At 36.9% G+C, this 19,683-nt stretch overlaps 1 protein-coding gene across 1 annotated transcript in view; it reads left to right on the forward strand.

The window, feature by feature from the left end:
• The window catches only part of LOC126475355 (proton-coupled folate transporter-like), a 311,104-nt gene extending 302,227 nt beyond the window's left edge, over window positions 1-8,877 (forward strand). The window contains exon 11 of the mRNA XM_050103168.1: window positions 7,976-8,877. Coding sequence (XP_049959125.1) covers window positions 7,976-8,069 — 94 coding nt within the window. The 3' untranslated portion in view covers window positions 8,070-8,877. The remainder of the gene's footprint in view (window positions 1-7,975) is intronic.
• The last annotated feature ends 10,806 nt before the right edge of the window (window positions 8,878-19,683 follow it).

Consider the following 19,683-nt stretch of genomic DNA (forward strand, 5'->3'; position numbering starts at 1 on the left):
TTTTTACAGTTTCCAATTATTTCTTTTTGACAGAATATACATATTTTAAACAATTATTTGCCTTGTATAAATTGTTTTCCATTTCATACATCTTTGTCTTTGCATGGAAATTCACTTTCAAACTGTTACATCATTTCTTTAATTTAGAAACATTTTCTAGGTCTGGTTCTGGAGGTGCAACATGCAGCTTTCATAATTTTAGTGTGCTTGTGTAACATCTCAAATAGTGTTACAATTTTAGCCTTGTTGTTGTACTTGTTCTGGTGCCATTCGGCTACTGTAATTTTAGTTTGCTTATGTTCCAGTCTAACACCTCGAATAATGTTACAATTTTAGTCTTGTTCTTGTGCTTATCTTATCTCCTTTAATTCAGTTTCTGGTTCAGGAAATGCTGTTGTTGAGAGCACATGCATTGACTTGTTTTCATGTCATGACATCCACCTGTCTTCCATATACACACCCTCCACTACTTTGGATAATGTTGCAAGGTCATTCAATGGCTCAGCATTAGAAGTGTTTGGTACTTTTGGATCATCTTCTTAGGCATTACCATATTATTCTTCTGAATCAGTTATAATCTCTTTCGTACCTATAACATCAGCTTTAACTGACTTGACTTTATTATTACCCAATGCTTTACCATTTATCTTAACCACTTTATTGCAATTTATTTTGTTACTGTTCACTAACTGCTTTGCATCATTAAGCTTTTTATTGACTACTTATTGAACTTTATTCCTCTAATCATATCCCATTTCTGTGTTACAGTTTGTAAAGGTGCCATTTGCAATTGGTGCAACAGGGTCTATATATTTCCTTCTCTCCTCTGTTCCTGAAGTACTGCCTCTCATCACATTTACAGTTTCCTCATTGCTGTCAACAGTTATCGTGGCTCTCTTCATATCTTGCTTCACCTGTTTGTTGTCTCATCTCATGTTTGTGTGGGTATGAGCCTGCTCCAGAGTTGCTGCATCTGCTGTGGTCCTTGCCATGACCTTGGAAAATTTCCCTTGTGTAGCCAAACCTGCCTTCTCGCCATCTGTCATTCTACACTTTGCATTGCCAATTGTTGGTGTGCTGCTGGTCTGCTGGCTGTTCAGCTCTGAATTCATGATTTGAGTAGTTAGTACCCCCTTCCTATGCATTTTAAAATAATTTTTGCTCGCTCCTCCTTTTTTACTATCACACTGAATGACATGTCTCCATATTGCACCAATACTTTGTTCATTACTGATCTAATTAATTCAAGTGACTTGTGTAACATGCGGGTTAGCTACTCATCCATCTGTCTATTATATGCTTGTAGTCTCAGTTCATTCTTGACCTATCCTTGTATTTACTTTGACCGATATTTCTGTGTGAAATATTTTTGAGACTAATCATATGTCATCTTGTCTAATTTCAGGGAATTTGCCCAGTTGTCTGCTTCTACTTCCATCTGCTTCACTGCATAATCTATCATTTTTGTGTCTGCTCATTTCCCCATTTAAGCCTGCACAAAAATGTCATTAGATATAGTCTTTGACATGGTTGGAATTTGTTGCAATCACTATCGAAGCTTGTGCTTCTTCCAAACCAGTTAATACGATGTTGTTTACCCCTGTATTAAGGTTTCCAGCAACTTTCTGTAAAATATCCGTTACAAAGATGTCCATGTTATTATTTTTAATTATCACAGTGGTGGCAATCATTGTAAATTCCATCTTGACCTTGATGATTTCTGTCTCACTCTCACTGCTTTCACTGTTTTCAGTTACCTTTTTTCCTACATTTTTCACCTTGTCTTGTACAGAAATAAAAAGTGAGTTGACTGTCTATAATTTTTTGTGCAACTTCTTCAACCTGCAGGATTCTTATTTCATGGATGTGACTCCGTTATTTACATTTTTAGATCTGCTCATTCCACTCGGTGATGAATTCTGCTTGCTGAGTTTTTGCTTGTCTCATTACAGCTGTGTTATCTTTTTATCAAGTGTCTAGTGTTTTCATCTATCTTTTTCTGCATTTTAATTGTGTTTCATCCATTTTAGCCCATAGTGTCTGCTTCCTCTTTGCCTCCAGTACTTGTCTGTGTAGTTTCTTGTTTTGTCATATTTCCTTTATTTTGTAAATCTTCTTCCTATGGGCTTACCTATGAAATACAATTTTGTTGTGTTAGTTCCTGACTTTTTGCGATTCTTGACTCTCCATCGGTCTTTCTCTAAGCCACAACTGTTTCGGTTCCCAGCTTGTATAACTTAAAATTACTTTTGCTACCTGTCTGGATATTTTTCTTCATAACTTTTACCACTTTAACAATACCAGAGAAGGGAAGTTGCTACTCACCATATAGTGTAGATGCTGAGTCACGATAGGCACAACGAAAAGATTCACACGATTATTGCTTTTGGCCATTAAGGCCTTTGTCAGCATTAGACACACATACATAGTGTATGTGTGTCTACTGCTGACAAGAAAAATCCCATTCTTGTCGCCAATTGTAATAACTTCAAGTTGAACAAATATATTTCAAGGAAGACGCAATACATGAAAGTCACAGATCAAGTAAACAGAGTAAGGTGTGTGTACACTTTAACAGTCAAATCATAAGTGAGTCCAATTCTAGCGGATGCTGGCAGGCTGGCATTTAGGTGGTGCTGCTGCTGCATGGCTGGCAGACAGCGCTGCATATAGAGGACGTGCGTAACTGCGCGGCGGCACTTTGAAAGATTGGCGAGTCACAACACCTACTACTGCCTGCACACCCTCACTGCTAACTTGCATTATTGGTGGGACACGACAATGCCATATTCACCAGAAAAGATGGTAGACTACAGAAAGTTTTAGAAGCTAAGGCTCGCCAACTATTGTCTGCTTATAAGTAGCTTGCTGGCAAGGATATTGATTATGATGTTCTTACACATCTCAGCACCATCACTTATAGCATCTATGCACACATTTATTTTGTGAATGAAAATATTATTTCATCAATTGAAATGTACTCCAAATATTAAAGAGTGAGAACAAAATAGCTTTCTTTTTTCCTTCTTCGTTTACACAAGAAATGATATTCTGTTGTTTCAATATCTATCTTGATATTTTAACCATTTGTCGCTGTTACTGCTCACCTAATGCTGCTACCTGTGCTGAGAGATGTCAATGCGAACAAGAGGTGACTGAGACGTGTAATCAATGGCACCCCATACCATAACGCTGGGTATGGTGATGACAAATAAACGCTTCAAATGTGCGTTCACCGCGATGTCGCCAAACATGGATGTGACCATCATGATGCTGTAAACAGAACCTGGATTCATCCGAAAAAATGACGTTTTGCCATTCATGTACCCAGGTTCGTCATTGAGTACAACATCGCAGGCGCTCCTGTCTGTGATACAGCGTCAAGGGTAACCGCAGCCATGGTCTCCGAGCTGATAGTCCATGCTGCTGCAAATGTCGTCGAACTGTTCGTGCAGATGGTTGTTGTCTTGCAATCATAGCCATCTGTTGACTCAGGGATCGAGACGTGGCTGCACGATCCATTACAGCCATGTGGATAAGATGCCTGTTGTCTTGATTGCAAGTGATATGAGGACGTTGGGATCCAGCACGGCATTCTGTATTGCCCTCCTGAACCGACCGATTCCATATTCTGCTAACAGTCATTAGATCTCGACCAAGATGAGCAGCAATGTCGCGATACGATAAACCACAATCGCGATAGTCTACAATCTGACCTTTATCTAAGTTGGAAACGTGATGGTATAGATTTCTCCTGCTTACACAAGGCATCACAACAACGTTTCACCAGGCAACGCTGGTCAACTGCTGTTTGTGTATGAGAAATCCGTTGGAAACTTTCCTCATGTGAGCACATTTTAGGTGTTGCCACCGGTGCCAACCTTGTGTGAATGCTCTGAAAAGCTAACCATTTGCATATCACAGCATCTTCTTCCTGTCGGTTAAATTGTGCGTCTGTAGCACATCATCTTCGTGGTGTAGCAATTTTAATGGCCAGTAGTGCATTAAAAAAATAATCTCAGTAAATACAAAATGGTGTCTTGTAATATTTTCCAGTTCATTTTTGACCAGAGTTTTATCAAGAGTAATTTCTATGAATGTGTACGCTGCCATTGTACATAGGCAGCTATCCTGAACCATCAAGCCTCACAGAAAAAATAATTAAGCATTGTGTTTAATTGGCTTATAACATATTATTAAAGAAAGATTTTTTTTTAATCCACTGTAAGATGGATGTCTTGATGTTGGAATACATATGATATTTCTGGCGATAGCGCCCTGAGAAAATTTAGCAGTGGCTTTTAACAAACATAAAAGAGAAGTTTTAACAAAACATTTCATTCAATTATCAGTGTTTTTATTGTTTAACATTTCATTTAAAGTCTGATATTTACTTCTTGTGACATTATACAGTTATAGGTGTAAATGGAAATTAGAACATGATCATACATACATGTTTTCATACAAGAATTATTGAGTTTTATGATGTAAATTAGTCATATGTATTGTATTATTCAATAGGTGAATCTTAGGCTGTTACATTATGCTGTATATGGTCACTAATCAAAGCTTTGAAGTGGAAGGGAAATAACTCTGGGCTGTGGAACTGTTGATTAAATACATATTTTCTTATGAATACTCTCTATAAAAGTATAACGTTTTCCTACAATGACTGCTCGATATGTAAAACAGAATTGCAGCAGCTTTAATGAGTAGATATATGCAAGATGTGCTAACTTTTTGAGTGGTTAGATAGATGAGTAGCCCGGTAGTAAATAGTATTTTAAGCTTTTTTTATCAATATTAACACGAATTTTGAACTTCCTTGAATATTTTATAAATTTCCTTCATTTGCCATGAACATTTGTGTTGCTTCATAGACATTCAAGAATTAGCTTTCTCCACCAACAGGAATAAATATTTCTGCTTTATAGATATATCGTTGGATATCACGTGAAAATGTCAAGAGGAATGAATTCATCAATGCATATTGTAACACTACTACTAACTCATCATTGCCAAAAGAAAGTGTTAGAGTGAGTGTAGGCTTCCACGACTATTTGTTATTGGCACTACTATGTTTATCAGAGCTGCTCAACTATTGATGTGTACATACTCATAACATCAGAGACAGCCAGTAGGGATGACACTGTTGGATAATTATTAAGCTGGTCACTGTCTATCACCATAGATGGTGTGTAACTGGTACCAGGTGATCATGTGACACTCCATTGCTGATTCAAGTCATGACAGTGAAGTAGTGTGCACGTGTCAGTCAGTTGTATGGAATCATGATAAGGTGGGTTGACATAGCAGTGTGACAAAATGGTAAAAAAGAGCCATCATGTTGTATGTGCTGATGATTACACCATGACTGAAGCTGCTGATTTGTTGATGTATCAATGCAGACTGCCTAGTGTGTGTACAAAAAATGGCATTAGATTAGATTTACTTTCATTCCAATCGATCCATAGTGAGGGGGTCCTCCAGGATGTAGAACATGTCAGAAAAACAATAATACATGACAAATATTTACAACTAAAGCAAATAAGCTAATGTATATTCCACAGGTCCCAAGGGGAATGATCATCGTCATTGTCATTTTTTATTTTTTTATTTTTATTATTTTAATGAAAACTATATGCAAGGATCATTTTACAATACTCATTTACTAAGATCGCATTAATGCACTGAATTTAAAATAAAAAAGTTTTTTTATTTATAAGGTAATAAACTAATAAACATATAATAGAACTACTACAATTCTTATTTACAATGAACGCATTACTGCACTGAAATGGTGCAGAAGTTAGATTGTACTTTACACACACACACACACACACACACACACACACACACACACACACACACAAAAATCAGTTGGTTCTACTGAGAAATTCATCAATGGAGCAGAAGGAGTTGGCCACCAATAAATCCTTTAGGCTTCTCTTAAACTGAATTTCATTGGTTGTTAAGCTTTTTAGGGCTACTGGAAAGCTATTGAAAATGTGTGTTTCTGAATAATGTATATCTTTTTGTACAAAAGTAAGTAAGATTATTCTTATTTCTAGTATTGATCCATGAACTGAGCTTTTGGTTTGAAAAAGTGATAAATTTCTAATCACAAATTTCATTAAGGAATAAATATATTGGGAAGCAGTAGTTAGTATCCCTAGTTCCCTAAACAGGCTTCTGCAGGATGTTCTTGAGTTCACACCACATATAACTCTTACTGCATGTTTTTGTGCCCGGAAAACTTTAGCTTGGCTTCATGAATTACCCCAAAAGATAATCTCATATGACATGATGGAGTGAAAGTAAGCGTATTATGCCAGCTTTTCAATTTTTGTATCCCATATGCCTGACAGAATTTGCATTGCAAACAGAGATTTGTTAAGACGCTTCAGCAGTTCTGTGGTGTGCTCCTCCCAGTTGAATTTATCATCAAGCTGTAATTCCAAGAATTTAACACTGTCCAATTCTTCTATCTTCTTGTCATCGTATGTTAGACATATACTCTTGGGACACTCCTTACAAGTTCTGAACTGCATGTAGTGTGTTTTTTCAAAGTTTAGAGACAAAGAATTGGCTAGGAACCAGTGATTAATGTCCACAAATATTTTATTGGCTGATCTTTCTAAGACTACACTTGATTTGTTATTTATTGCAATGTTTGTATCATTGGAAAACAATACAAACTTGGCATCTGGTAATGTTATTGATGAAAGGTCATTGATATACACAAGAAAAAGTGCCACTTACAGATATGTAACATAGTATAAGAACAGTGGTTGTGAAAGATCGTAATTGCTAGGGACCTGAGATTCATGTCATGGTTTGTCAATGACAATTGATTTCAAACTCAACAGGGATTACTACTTTCAGTGAATCAGATAAATCTCAGCCAGTTTCCAAGCAAACATTGTGAAGAGAACTTCATGCTGTGAACAAAAGTCAGGCATTTTGCATAAGGTCATTGCTTGTAGCCACAACATAGCTGTACCTCTTCATTGGACCAAGTAATGCAGAAACTAGGCATTAGCTGACAGGAGGTGTGTAGTGTGATCCAATGAGATGTAATAACGCCTCTTTTCAAAAGCTTGAGTTCACAGGCAATGCAGTGAGATGCTTAATCATAGTGTGTCAAGGGTGTATTTCTGGCTGGAGGTGGCTCTCAGATGTTTTTGGGGGGTGCTTTTTGTTCTGTAACTTGGACCTACTGAGTCACATTATTGTGAACATAAACCAGGATGTTTATATAATCGTTTTTGATGGTCAAGTGTTTCCCTTTCTTCGACGTCTTTATGATGAATGTGCTCTGGACACTCCTGAATTCCAAGAAGATAACAGTCATCTGCAAGTACATGTTCCTGATAAAGAATCAGGTACCGGACATGCCTCAGTTGATCTACTAAATCACCTGTTATTAATCTCATGAAAAATGAGCGGCCTTATTTGATTTTTTTTTTTTTTTAAAAAATTCCTATAGGACCAAACTGCTGATGTCATCAGTCCCTAGGCGTACACACTACTTAATCTAACTTAAACTAACTTACACTAAGGACAGCACCCACATACACCCATGCCCAAGGGAGGACTCGAACCTCCGATGGGGGAGCCACACAGATTGTGGCAAGGTGCCTCAGACCGCATGGCTACCGCGTACTGCGGCCTTATTTGAAACCATAGTTGGTTATCAGCAGTCAACTTCCCCACAATTTGATACATCAGTGGGATCTAATCAGCAATGAGTGGCTTCAGCTGGAAATGACGTATCTGAAGAAAGTTGTGGACACTCTTTCTCACTGAATTGAGGCCATTATCAAGCCTGCACGATATTAGTGTCATGCCCCTTGGAGATGACTAATGTTTTGTCTAGTGTGCTTATTATTTGTCTTCATTATTTATTATAGATGCATCTAAGACAAGATACAGTCTACTGCTGTTTATATTTTCTTTCTTCTTTTTTTTCCAGGGCACTGGCATTTTTACAACGCAAGTGCTCACGATCCGGCTATTATGAAGAGTTGCCAAGCAATGATAGCTGTCCTGGATCTGTAGATGCTTAAAGTATCAATATTTTCCCTTATTCATATCTACTTATTGAATTAAGCCATGAAAAGTTGTCAGTTACTTCATCTTGTGGTAATATAATTCTTTGGACCACAAAAAACTCTGAACAGGAAATTGTGTGGCAATCTAATTGTAACAGTAAAGGAAGTAAAATTTAATATTTTGTGATGCAGTAAGTCTGTGTGTGTGTGTGTGTGTGTGTGTGTGTGTGTGTGTGTGTGGTGTTTGTGTGTTTGTTTGTTTGTGTGTTTGTGTGTAAGGGGCCGGGGGGTCACATACAAATGTTTGTGTGTTGGCTTGTTTTTGTATGTTGAAATTGATGTGAAATTGTACAGCATGAAAGACAAATCTTGACTGTAACAGTGCATTTCCAGTTTGATGGATGGTGAGAAAATACAAAGAAAGATGGTGAAATGCTAATGTATTCAAACCATGTTTAAAAGCGCAAATACATATTTTAATTTGAAGAAATGCACATGGTACAGTGGATCCTAACCTGTCTGTGACTATTACCTCTGAATGACATGTAGTACCAGACAGTACCTTAACAAAAGTCTGCCATCCATCTAAACTTTAACTCGAAAAGGGACATTAAAACTTTATTTTTATAGTAACAACAGAAAAAGAATATTTATTTAATTTTGAAATACATATTTTTGGTGACGTCACTCAGTGCACATTGTCAGTCCTTCCTTGCTTTTATTTTCATTGCTACCAAGACAAAAATTACTTTCACACTTACAAGTTTGGCTTTTGCTGATAATAAATGATACTCGAGGCCAGCCATCTGAAAAGAATCTTGCCAACCAGTTGTTGCCATTGTGTAGCCTAATAAATAGCAATTTGGCTCAAATTTTACTATTTGAAAATATTATTTCCTTCAGCGAAAATAATATTTGTTCATTTATTTTTCAAACCAGTCAAACAGTTGTTTAATGAGTTTATTTAAATTGGTAAATGATGGCTTCTAACTAGACTTTCAGCAGAAAAAATAAACAGAAGGGGAAATATGGAGCTATTCTAGCGAATGAGATGGAATTTTCAAAACAAAGCTTCCAATATGTCTGAAAGTAACTGTTTGCTATCAGTGTATATCACCAGGTACTGAGACATGGACTTTTAATACAAAAACCACACAGAAAATGAGGGTGTAAAGGGTGCAATGAAATGTTGCATTTTGAGAATTATTCTGGGAGACATGAAAACAAGAAAAAGGATCTGCAAACAGACTGATGTCATAACTGTTGCAGTCTAAGAAAAGGGTGAAATAAACAGATTTTCTGAAAATAGTCTCATCACAGGTCATTGTGCTCACTCCTGACCATTGTGACCCTATGAACGAAGTGTCTCCATCCTGTACAGTTACCAGTTTCTTAGAGCCTGCTGAAGACCAAGGCCAGAGATCCTCTTGATTTGATCAATCCGCCTGTTTGCTACTCTTCCCACAGTTCCTTGCCTGACGTCTTACCTTCCATGATTATGTTCTCTAGATTTTCTCCATATCCTCTTACAATATGGCCAAAGATGTGGAGAATTTTTTGATTGAGACGATAAGGAAGGCACATGGAGATATTGAGAAGCTCAATAATGGACACATTTGTTCTTCTTTCAGTCCACTTTATGTGCAGTGTCCAGCTCCGAAGCTCGAATGTGTTAATGTGCTGTTTGTGTCTGGCTTTAAGGGTCCATGTCTTGCAACCCTAAGAGAAGACAGAAAACATGAGTGTTTCAACAAGCTCTGCCAGACCCAGGTGAGGTTCTTTATGCCGTAGTGTGATCCATCTTCGTATCTCATCTTCACAGCTTCTCATATTACAGTTGGTTGCCCCAAGATAGATGAAAGAATAGATGACTTCTAGTTCCTTTAATTGACCAATGATTTCTACCTGTACTCCTCAATCAGTTATCACAAGATTGGACTCACTGAGATTGATGCCAATCCATGTTATAGACTAATGTCTTTTACTTTTGCTAATAGCTTAGCAAGTTCATCTTTGCTGCTGACTGCCCGCATCTCGTGGTCGTGCGGTAGCGTTCTCGCTTCCCACGCCCGGGTTCCCGGGTTCGATTCCCGGCGGAGTCAGGGATTTTCTCTGCCTCGTGATGGCTGGGTGTTGTGTGATGTCCTTAGGTTAGTTAGGTTTAAGTAGTTCTAAGTTCTAGGGGACTGATGACCATAGATGTTAAGTCCCATAGTGCTCAGAGCCATTTGAACCATTTTGCTGCTGACTAAAAGCACAGTGTTATCAGCAAATCAGAGGTTGTTGCCACTAATTGAGATGCTTTTAATCCAGCCACCAAGAGCATTCCTAATGACATATTCTGCATAGATGTTGTTCAGTTGGGGGAGGGATAGAACATACAGCTGCGAGGTGATTAATGTGTAGACTTCTGATCAGCACAGTCAAGTGTGGTGGGACACCAAACTCTGCAAGTAACTGCCATGACTTTTCCCAGACAACAAAGTCAAAGTCTTTCCTGTAGTCTGGGAAACAGATGAAGACAGGAACATAGAACATTCATGATTTTTCAATTATTTGTCATATATTGAGAACCTTTTCATGAGTGCCTTTTCCTTCAACAAAACCTGCTTTTTCTGTGGATGTGTGAGACAGAATGTATGGCTTCAAATGCTGGTTCAAGATGTAGAGCAAAATTTTGTTTGCATGGAATATGAGAGCAGTGGTTCAGTAGTTGTAGCAGTTCCTGACTGACCCTTTCTTGTGCAGGGGGATGAAGAGAGACTTTGACCAGTCTTCTGGCCACTCCCCAGTTTCCCATATTCTTGTACATATTGGCTGCAGCATATCAACACCATCCTGTCCCATTTCCTTGTTCTTCTCACCAGATATATCGTTAAGACCAGCAGATTTATAGTTCCTCCAATGCTGATTGGTTCTCTATTTTGCTGCATAAGATCATAGGTTCCAGTGTAAGTTCAACTGCCTGACTTTCAGTACTTCTGTTAATACCAGAATATAACTTTTCACAGCACTGTTTCCACCTCGCAACAGCTTCTTTTTTATGTCTGATAAGATTGTCATTCTCATCACCTGCTAACTGCATGTGAGGGTTAAATACACTGGTGAAACTAGTGAATTTCTTGAAGGGATCACAAGCTTGATTGTGATTATGATGTTGTTCTGTCTCCTCACAGATACCATTAATGAAGTATGATCTGTCCTTTCTGCAGTTCTATTGTACTTCTCTGCACAAGTTCTTATATCTATCTTGATCGTGGGTTGTGTGGAGACCAGTTTTCTTCTCTCCTCAATTAGTTGTAGTGTGGACTGTAATGTCTAAGGGTATTTTGCACTTAGTGGTCATTGTGATGTCTGAAGTGATGAGGAAATTACCTCCTTCACTTAATCGGATGTTTGTGATGATGATGCATCTTTGTCATGATTGATGTTGTGGAGTTTTGGTCTTGCAAGCTCACCAAATTTCCAAAGACCTTCCTTGTTTGTGAGTTTTAGTTGTCTTTTCCACTCTTCTTGGTGAATTTGAACTTTATCCACATTTTCATGGACAGCAAATTGTGATCACTTCCTCAGTGAGCTCCAGGGAGTGTCTTACAGTCCAAGACCAAAGTCAACCAACATATTTGCAACAGGAAGAAGATAATGTGGTTTCTAAATCTATCGCCAGGCAATATCCAAGTGTACAGTCATCTTGAGTGATGTTGGAACATAGTGTTACTGACAGTCAAGTTGTTACCCACACGTGAATCTAGTGAGTACTTGCCTCAGTCCTTTCTTTCACCAAGATCATAAGGTCCAACCACAGATTGTAGGTATGTGTCTTGGACAGTGTCTCCAATTTCAACATTGAAGTCTCCTTGAGTTATTGCATATTCTTTGTTAGGGTTTTTGCTGAGGTCTAATTCCAGTTGTTCTTAGAAATTCTGCACCTCCTCATCAAGTGCTGCAGAATAGGGGCATTGGTCTGGATGATGTTGAGTTTACATGGAGAAGCATTCAATTTGATGGAGATGATCCTGTCAATAACTGGTTCATAACTGAAAACACAGCTGTTCAGATTTCCAGGAACAGCTGTTACAACACCACATCTACTTTGTCCACTACACACTGAAAAGTACAAAGTAGTCTTTCCTTGGGTCATGAAATGGCCACTTCCTCTCCAGTGAGTATCACTAAGCCTGAAAATATCATTCTCACTAATTTCTCTTTCCACTGTAACATGTTTTCCATCTGAAGTAGCCCAACAATGCACAGTGATAATTTGCACTGTGATGTTTGTCCAATGATTTCTTTCAGTTCTGTCCCCCATCCCCCACCCCTCCCTCCCCAATGGAGACTTGAAGCTCTGGATAATTCAGAATTGAGCTCAGCCATGGAATTCTCATTGAAAAATTTCGGTGGTGGTTTCCCATTGTCTTCCACTGACCTCCAAAACTCACCTGCTTGCTGACTCAGTTTCTCACGAGGGTTGGTTATCCATTCCACTGACTTGCTCAGCTTAACAGGGGAATCATGTGTAGGTAGGAAGTTGGAGAACTGAGGTGAAAGAGACCAGGAGAAATCTCTTGCTGATTTCTTCTAATCGCATATCATTACCATTTTCTCTCGCCAGAGTCTCAACGTGTTTGCAGAGAATTGTCCACGTCATTTCCAGGGCTCAAAATAGTTTAGTCATGACTAAACTAAAATCAGAAACTTTTTGTCTTCACTCCTCAGAAAATTTAATTTTATCTCACCTGGGAGTCGTTACACTCATGTCCTAGAACATGAATCAGTACAGGCAGTATGTTATGTTCTCATACCATAAGATACACCAAAAAATTTAGAGATATATTTTCAGAATATTCTGCTCATAGACAACTGAGTTTCCTTTCTGTCACCAGGACTCAAATTACCTAGGACTACTGGTCAAGTACCGAAAAAATCAGTAACATAACAAACTGAGTTGGTGCATTGGCTAAAAGATTTGTGTCATATTCAAGGGAATCTTGTTTCAAATTCTTGTCCAGCCATCCAGATGTAGGTTTTATTTGTTTTCTTTAAATTTTGTCAGATGCTGGAATAGTTTCTTCATTTAGGCCACACTTGATTCCCTCCCATATTTTTGTTCAGTCAGAGATTGTGCTCTATCACATGAGTTTGATCTCAACTGTAATCTCTTCTACTTTTTAGTAGTGACAATATATGCACATTTCATCTAATGAATTTTGTGAGGGTTCGGCAAATTAAGTAAAAAAAATTGTGGGACAAGGAAACACAAAGATAATGACAAATCATAACAGCAGTGGAAAAGAGAGGGAATGGAAATATCTAGGACAGAAATTAAAAAGATATCTGTGTCAACCAATTCCATTGTAGAACTCTAAAAACAGTAGTGCTTGGAGCCAACATTCACTTCATGTGAAGTGCATAAAATATTACCAAGACCCAGTGGATAACAAGATGTCAACATCTGCAAACTTCTTAGCCCCAAATGTTCATTAGTTCCAGACCTTCAATTTCACAATTTCAGATCACATTGTGTGCCTTTATTTACTTCCAGCTGCCTGAAGTGTGCACTGTTAAAGGGTAACTGTGCTGTTTGTGAGTGGTGCCTAGCATTTATATCTTATGCCAGGTCTCAACTGCCTAAACAATATGTTACTGCAGGAATATTAATCACAGTTTTGTCCTTCTCCAAGAACTGCACCAGTATATTAGCTCCCCAACTACCCAAAAGATCATCTGCGTGACTTTCCTATGAATGCTTATGTTAGGAATGTTTTCTTAGTAATAAACAAAGTATTCTTTCACTCTATGAAATACCTCTTACTCGTTGGTTCATAATGGTGCATCTTGATCCATCTTTTACTGTACTTTCAAACAATGGACACTCCAGGTAGGATTATCAACAATATAGGAAAAGACAGATTGCTACTTGCCGTAAAGAAGACGTGTCACATTGTAGACCAACACAATTAAAAGACACTTATGTAAAGTTTTCAGTCACAGCCTCCATCAGTAAAAAGGAGACACAGGTCATTCATACACATGCAAGTATTTGCTTGTGTGGATGAATTGTGTGTGTCTCCCTTTTACTGATGAAGGCTGTGACCAAAAGCTTTATGTAAGAGTCTTTTACTGTAGTTTAAAATCAAACAGTGTGAAATCCAGGATGGCATGTAACAATATTACGAAATGGAAAGTGGCTTTTCACCATATAGCGAAGATGCTGAGTCACAGATAGGTGCAACAAAAAGACTGTCGCAAATAAAGCTTTAGGCCAGTAAAGCCGTTGTCAAAAATAGGCAACAGACACACACCCTCAGGCAAATGCAACTCACACACATGACTGCAGTCTCAGACAGTTGCCTGAGACTGCAGTTGTGTGTGAGAATTGTGTTTACCTGAATGTGTGTGTCTGTCTGTTGTCTATTTTTGATGAAGGCCTTACTGGCCGAAAGCTTTATCTGTGACAGTCTTTTTGTTGTGCCTGTCTGCAACTCAGCATCTCCGCTATATGGTGAGTAGCAACATTCCTGTTCATAATATTTTTACTGTAGTTTGTTTGAGAAAGCTATCTCCTTCACCCCGTACATAATAATCTTGTGCATAGTGGTCTGAGCAGTGAGACTTTCCATCCTGTGCATGCCCGTACTCAAGAGCCAACTTCCTTGGTATCCATTAGTTACTAATTTACTTATAGTGTACTCCATCTTGCATGACATTTTGTGCAAATCTGTGACTTGTGTTCAATTCCACTGGAAACTTCACCACTTTGTACTGATTTGGCAGTTGATCTGCCATTTCAATGTCTCAGCTTGCACGCACTCCAGTCTCCTACTATGGAACAACACATATCATCTGGATCCTGTATTGCTTCCTTAAATAATTTTAGGCGAATGGAAATATGGTACCATAAAGAAACCACTGTGTGTGTGTGTGTGTGTGTGTGTGTGTGTGTGTGTGTGTGTGTGTGTGTGTGTGTGCGTGCGTGCACATGTCTGCACTGAAGTGAGACCAGCTTGCTGCTTCATTGCCTGTACAACATTTTTTATAGGCATCTTTGTTTGCTTCCTTTACTTGTGTAAATTAAATTCAAAGTTATTCAGGTATTCCATTTATTATGTGGTAAATTTTCTTTGTTAATCTAAGCAATGCTAAGATATTTGCCCTTTTATATTACCCATCTTTGTAACCCCTGACAAAATTATTTTGTTGTTAAAATAGCAATATAAAATAGATAATTTTTGTTAACATAAGAAACATGACTCTTTTTTTTATAAATTATTAGAAAACTGAGAAAATTTGTTAATTGTTTTGGTTGCAAGGTAATAGATTTTTGTGTAACAGTTGTTAAGTTACATTCAGATACTAAAGAAATTTGTGATGAATCTTCAGGAACAGTATTGTCCTGAATCACATTCATGATACAGGGTGCAAAATCTTAAAGACCAGAAACTGATACTGAGCTACTCTGTACTCTTCATAGAAAAGTGTGAATAATGACCTAAAATCCCTTACAGCCATCACAGAAACTGGAAATGTAATAAATGAAAATAAATATGTTTTAATTTGTATTTTACGTATAGGTACTTGTCAATATTATTCAAAAACTGTGGCACAGAGTATGAAATAATAGAACATATCACACTTATCATTACAGTTGTCAGCATTGTCTCGACTTAACTGAGATTGTATCATCTCCTTCCCCTTAGCCTGAGTTTATAAACTCACTAATAAATTATATTTTTCTGTTATATGAGTTTAAATTATTGCTTCATGAATTATCAACTTATAGACATTTATTTAATAATGGCAGAGAAATACAGTGAGATGTTGGGAAACTTCATATACTTGTATGCCAATACGTATATCCCATCACTGGGAAATTTTAGCATATGCCAGTACATATATCCCATCACTGGGAAATTTATGCATTTCTTTGGTTGATTTTAACAATTAATAATGCCTTATAAACAAACATAGTTAATGAATTTTATCAGGGTTTTTATCGCTCTCATTTGTTGCACTAAGAAATTATGCTCTACTGACCATTATCCAACAAGCATCCCTTGAACATTACTCCATATAAGCACACCACATAAAGATAGTGAGGAAGCAAAAGAATACAGATTGCACCCTCTGAATGGGTAGTAATGCTCAAATAACTATCCCTCAGCTACAGTCAAGTACACACATGCTTCACATAAGATATAAGGGCAAAAATAAAATGACTGTAATGAGCCTGTCAATGGTATTATACACTCTTTTGTGCAGTAAATGTTGCTTCTCTTTCACATAATGTTAATGCACAGTTTGAGTACCAGTATCTCTTCATGCATTTGGAATTGGAAAACCTGTGTTTGTAGCTTATCGGCAACAGATCATCTGTTTGAATGAATGTTGTTCCAAGGCATCAGACAAAAAGGCTCTGTTTCTTAAGTAATCAAGATATTTGAGAGAAGTATGTGACTCTCAGTACCCTTCTCAAGAGTGCATCTTTCAGTTGTTTTATTTTGTTTCTTCAAAAGTTTTTCCTATTATGTAAAACTCTTAGAATCTTTTAAATGTAATTTCATTAAAATAAATTAGTTAACACATTTACTGAGCAAATATTTATTTATTGTCTCATAAATATTGCAAACAGTCACAATACATCACTGCTATAATATGTTTAGGCTCTCACAGAGAAAAAGCTGGGACATTTGTGTTTGTACTTCATATCTAACTTAATTACTACACTTATGTTTAGCTTTTTTGTCAGTTATCATGATATTTTGAAATTGGCAATAGGCCTATGATGTTGATGTTGCAGCAGCTGAAAAACGAATGTGAAGAATGTTTCTTCATTTTGTGAATTGGAAAGGAAAATGTAGGTACATTACACATAAATAAAATTCTTTTCTTCAGAAATAAAAAAAGACTGATATATTTTCTGCAGTGTTTAGTCACTTACTAGGTACTTCTGTACAATTTGTTAATCCTAAAAACTATGTGATATTACTAATCAGTAATCATATACAAATTATACATTTAAGATTTCAGACTGATAGGGAAAGCATGCATACATGACAAACAACATTCAATAAGCACTAGTAACACATGCCACATTGCTCACATTCTTCACAAAATTAACTTTTATATGGCTGCAGTCTCATTGGGAGAAATGTTTTAAGTAAATGGATGCTCATTTATTATTCCTTTAGTTTTGTTTTTACTTGTCTCTTTGTTTTGTTTTTACTTGTTGACAGTCGACAAGTTAGAGGCGAGGCTAGGTAATTGCTGCTTTTACCTCCAACACATCTCTTACTGTATCTTTAAGCATAAGATGTGTTAAACCAATAAAATTCTACTTCCAGAAAACTTGTTGTTCACAAATATTTAGGTAAATGAAAAATATTATATAACACAATTTGTTTCTTGATTAAAAAGTGGGACAGTTGTGTGTCCTGAATGATTTTCTTGGGACACCAGAACATTTATGTGAAAACCAGGACTGTTCTGGCAAAACCAGGATGTCTGGTCAGCCTAGCCTTGGCACCCCTCATTGGCTAATGCTGCTGTGTAATTTATGGATACAGCAAACAGACTAAAACAACAAATAATATTAGAAGAACTGTATAACATTTAAGAACTTTATTCATGTAAGGGTGACAGCTTTTTCATTTACCTTAATGGTAGGATCATTGTGTAAGCATGTAACACAAATTATCTTTTTGTGGCTATGAAAGTACGTGTTTGAAATGTTTCTCATTAAGTGCCGATATATGTGCTGCCCAATAAATGAAGAAACCATAATGGCTACAGTTGTCACACAGTGTTACTTGACTAGTCTAAAATATCAAATGCAATTACAAATTACTATTTGGTATCAAAAACTGAATGAACTTGGTTAGCATTAAGACATGTCGTGGAAAACAATTCATCAATTGCAATCACTTAACCATGAGCAAACCTCAATATTTATTTATACACACACAATTCATGGAATCTACCAGTACAATAATGAATTGCTTATCACATTAACTTTAAACTTCACTGCCATTTAAAAATTTCATCAATTCTTTGTACTGTATCATACTGTCTAAGTTCGGTGAAACTTAACAGCACCAGGTAGGTGCTGTTTTTCAATTTTCCTGCCTTGCAGTTTTGACATCATATGAAATCTATTACCAGGTTTTAAGCTCACCAGCCTGATTTTTGTAGTCTCTCATCCATCACCTCTCTAGTAGCATGTTAGCCATCTGTCATGAAGCTGAAAATCTGATTGAGTTTTGGATGGTGTTTGCTAAGTAATGAACACAACACCACAATTTTGGTTTCACTTTTTTGCATATATGTAATCCTCCGGGTTCTTCTGTTTTTATGATGACCACTTTTACAACTTTGTAAGATTATTAGCACATAAAATCTGCTCAGTACTCACAAACAACCACCAGGTCAATGACAGATATACTCAGGTAAATTGTTGAGTTATTGAAGCACAAATTAATGAAGCACTGTCAAATAATCATTAGTTTTAGTTCTAACAAGTCATTAAAAAAATATTTAAGTGTGGCACAAAACAGCTCATAGTTACTCTATACATCACTGTTGTCAACTGTCCTGTGGTAATTAACCAAGCAAAAGTACACTTAAATATTTCATTCCATATGAGAATTGTCACTGTCAACAAACACTTTATCAAAATGAAAATGCCAGTCCCAGTCTCCTACCAGACACGACCAAATTCAGTCAAAATATTCATTAATTTGAGTTCCAGAAATCATTTGAAAGCTTTTAGATGTAACCATTAATGAATTATCAAAGATGCTGATACACGTGTTTTGATGAATAATTGTGTGTAGCTCTTGCATCAGCAAACACCAAGCTCAATGTAAGTGTTGCATGTTTACTGACTTGACCAGGACTGGGCAGACTGCAGACTGGGTGCCCTCCAACTATCTGAAGACTGGCATATGAACAAACTGTTATTTTGGAAACTAGATTTTGTTATTCAGGATGGGCCATAAGTACTGACAAAATTTTTGTTTGGGAAAACTGTGTGTTCTAGAAATTTAGAAGACTTTAAGGAATCATTTTATGCATTTGTGTATAATGCGTTAATGCTTTTGGGAATAGTCTTGGCTACTTAACTTTTTCGTGTGCACTTTATCAAATGGGTGTTGTAGATGTTCAGTAAATGAATAACCTTTTCTTTGTGAGAAATGCCTGCTATCAATATACAACATTATCAAGACAGTATTTGTGATACACAGATTGTCAAATAAGTGACACAGTGGAATTAGTCTTTTACCTATTTATTTCTACAAAGACATGCACAGATTTCTCATGACAAAGTCTCTTCCAGGTCTGACTTCATATGTTTACTGCCACTGGTGTGTATATAACGTGCTACAGTTACAATAACTTCATATGTATTGTTTGAGCTGTACATAATTAAACTTACATTGAAAGTTATAGGCTTTCATGATATGGATTACAGAATGAATCTGACAATTGTGGCAACAATTTAGTATGTTGAAATAAATCTATTTTTACATAAAATTTTTGTGGGATATTCACAGTTGAAATAGACTGATAACATACTGTAATTGCATCATGAATTTCGATGCTGACATGATTTCTGCATCTTCACATTGAGTTC

This window comes from Schistocerca serialis, chromosome 4, assembly GCF_023864345.2.
Source record: "Schistocerca serialis cubense isolate TAMUIC-IGC-003099 chromosome 4, iqSchSeri2.2, whole genome shotgun sequence".
Classification (NCBI taxonomy): Eukaryota; Metazoa; Arthropoda; class Insecta; order Orthoptera; family Acrididae; genus Schistocerca; species Schistocerca serialis.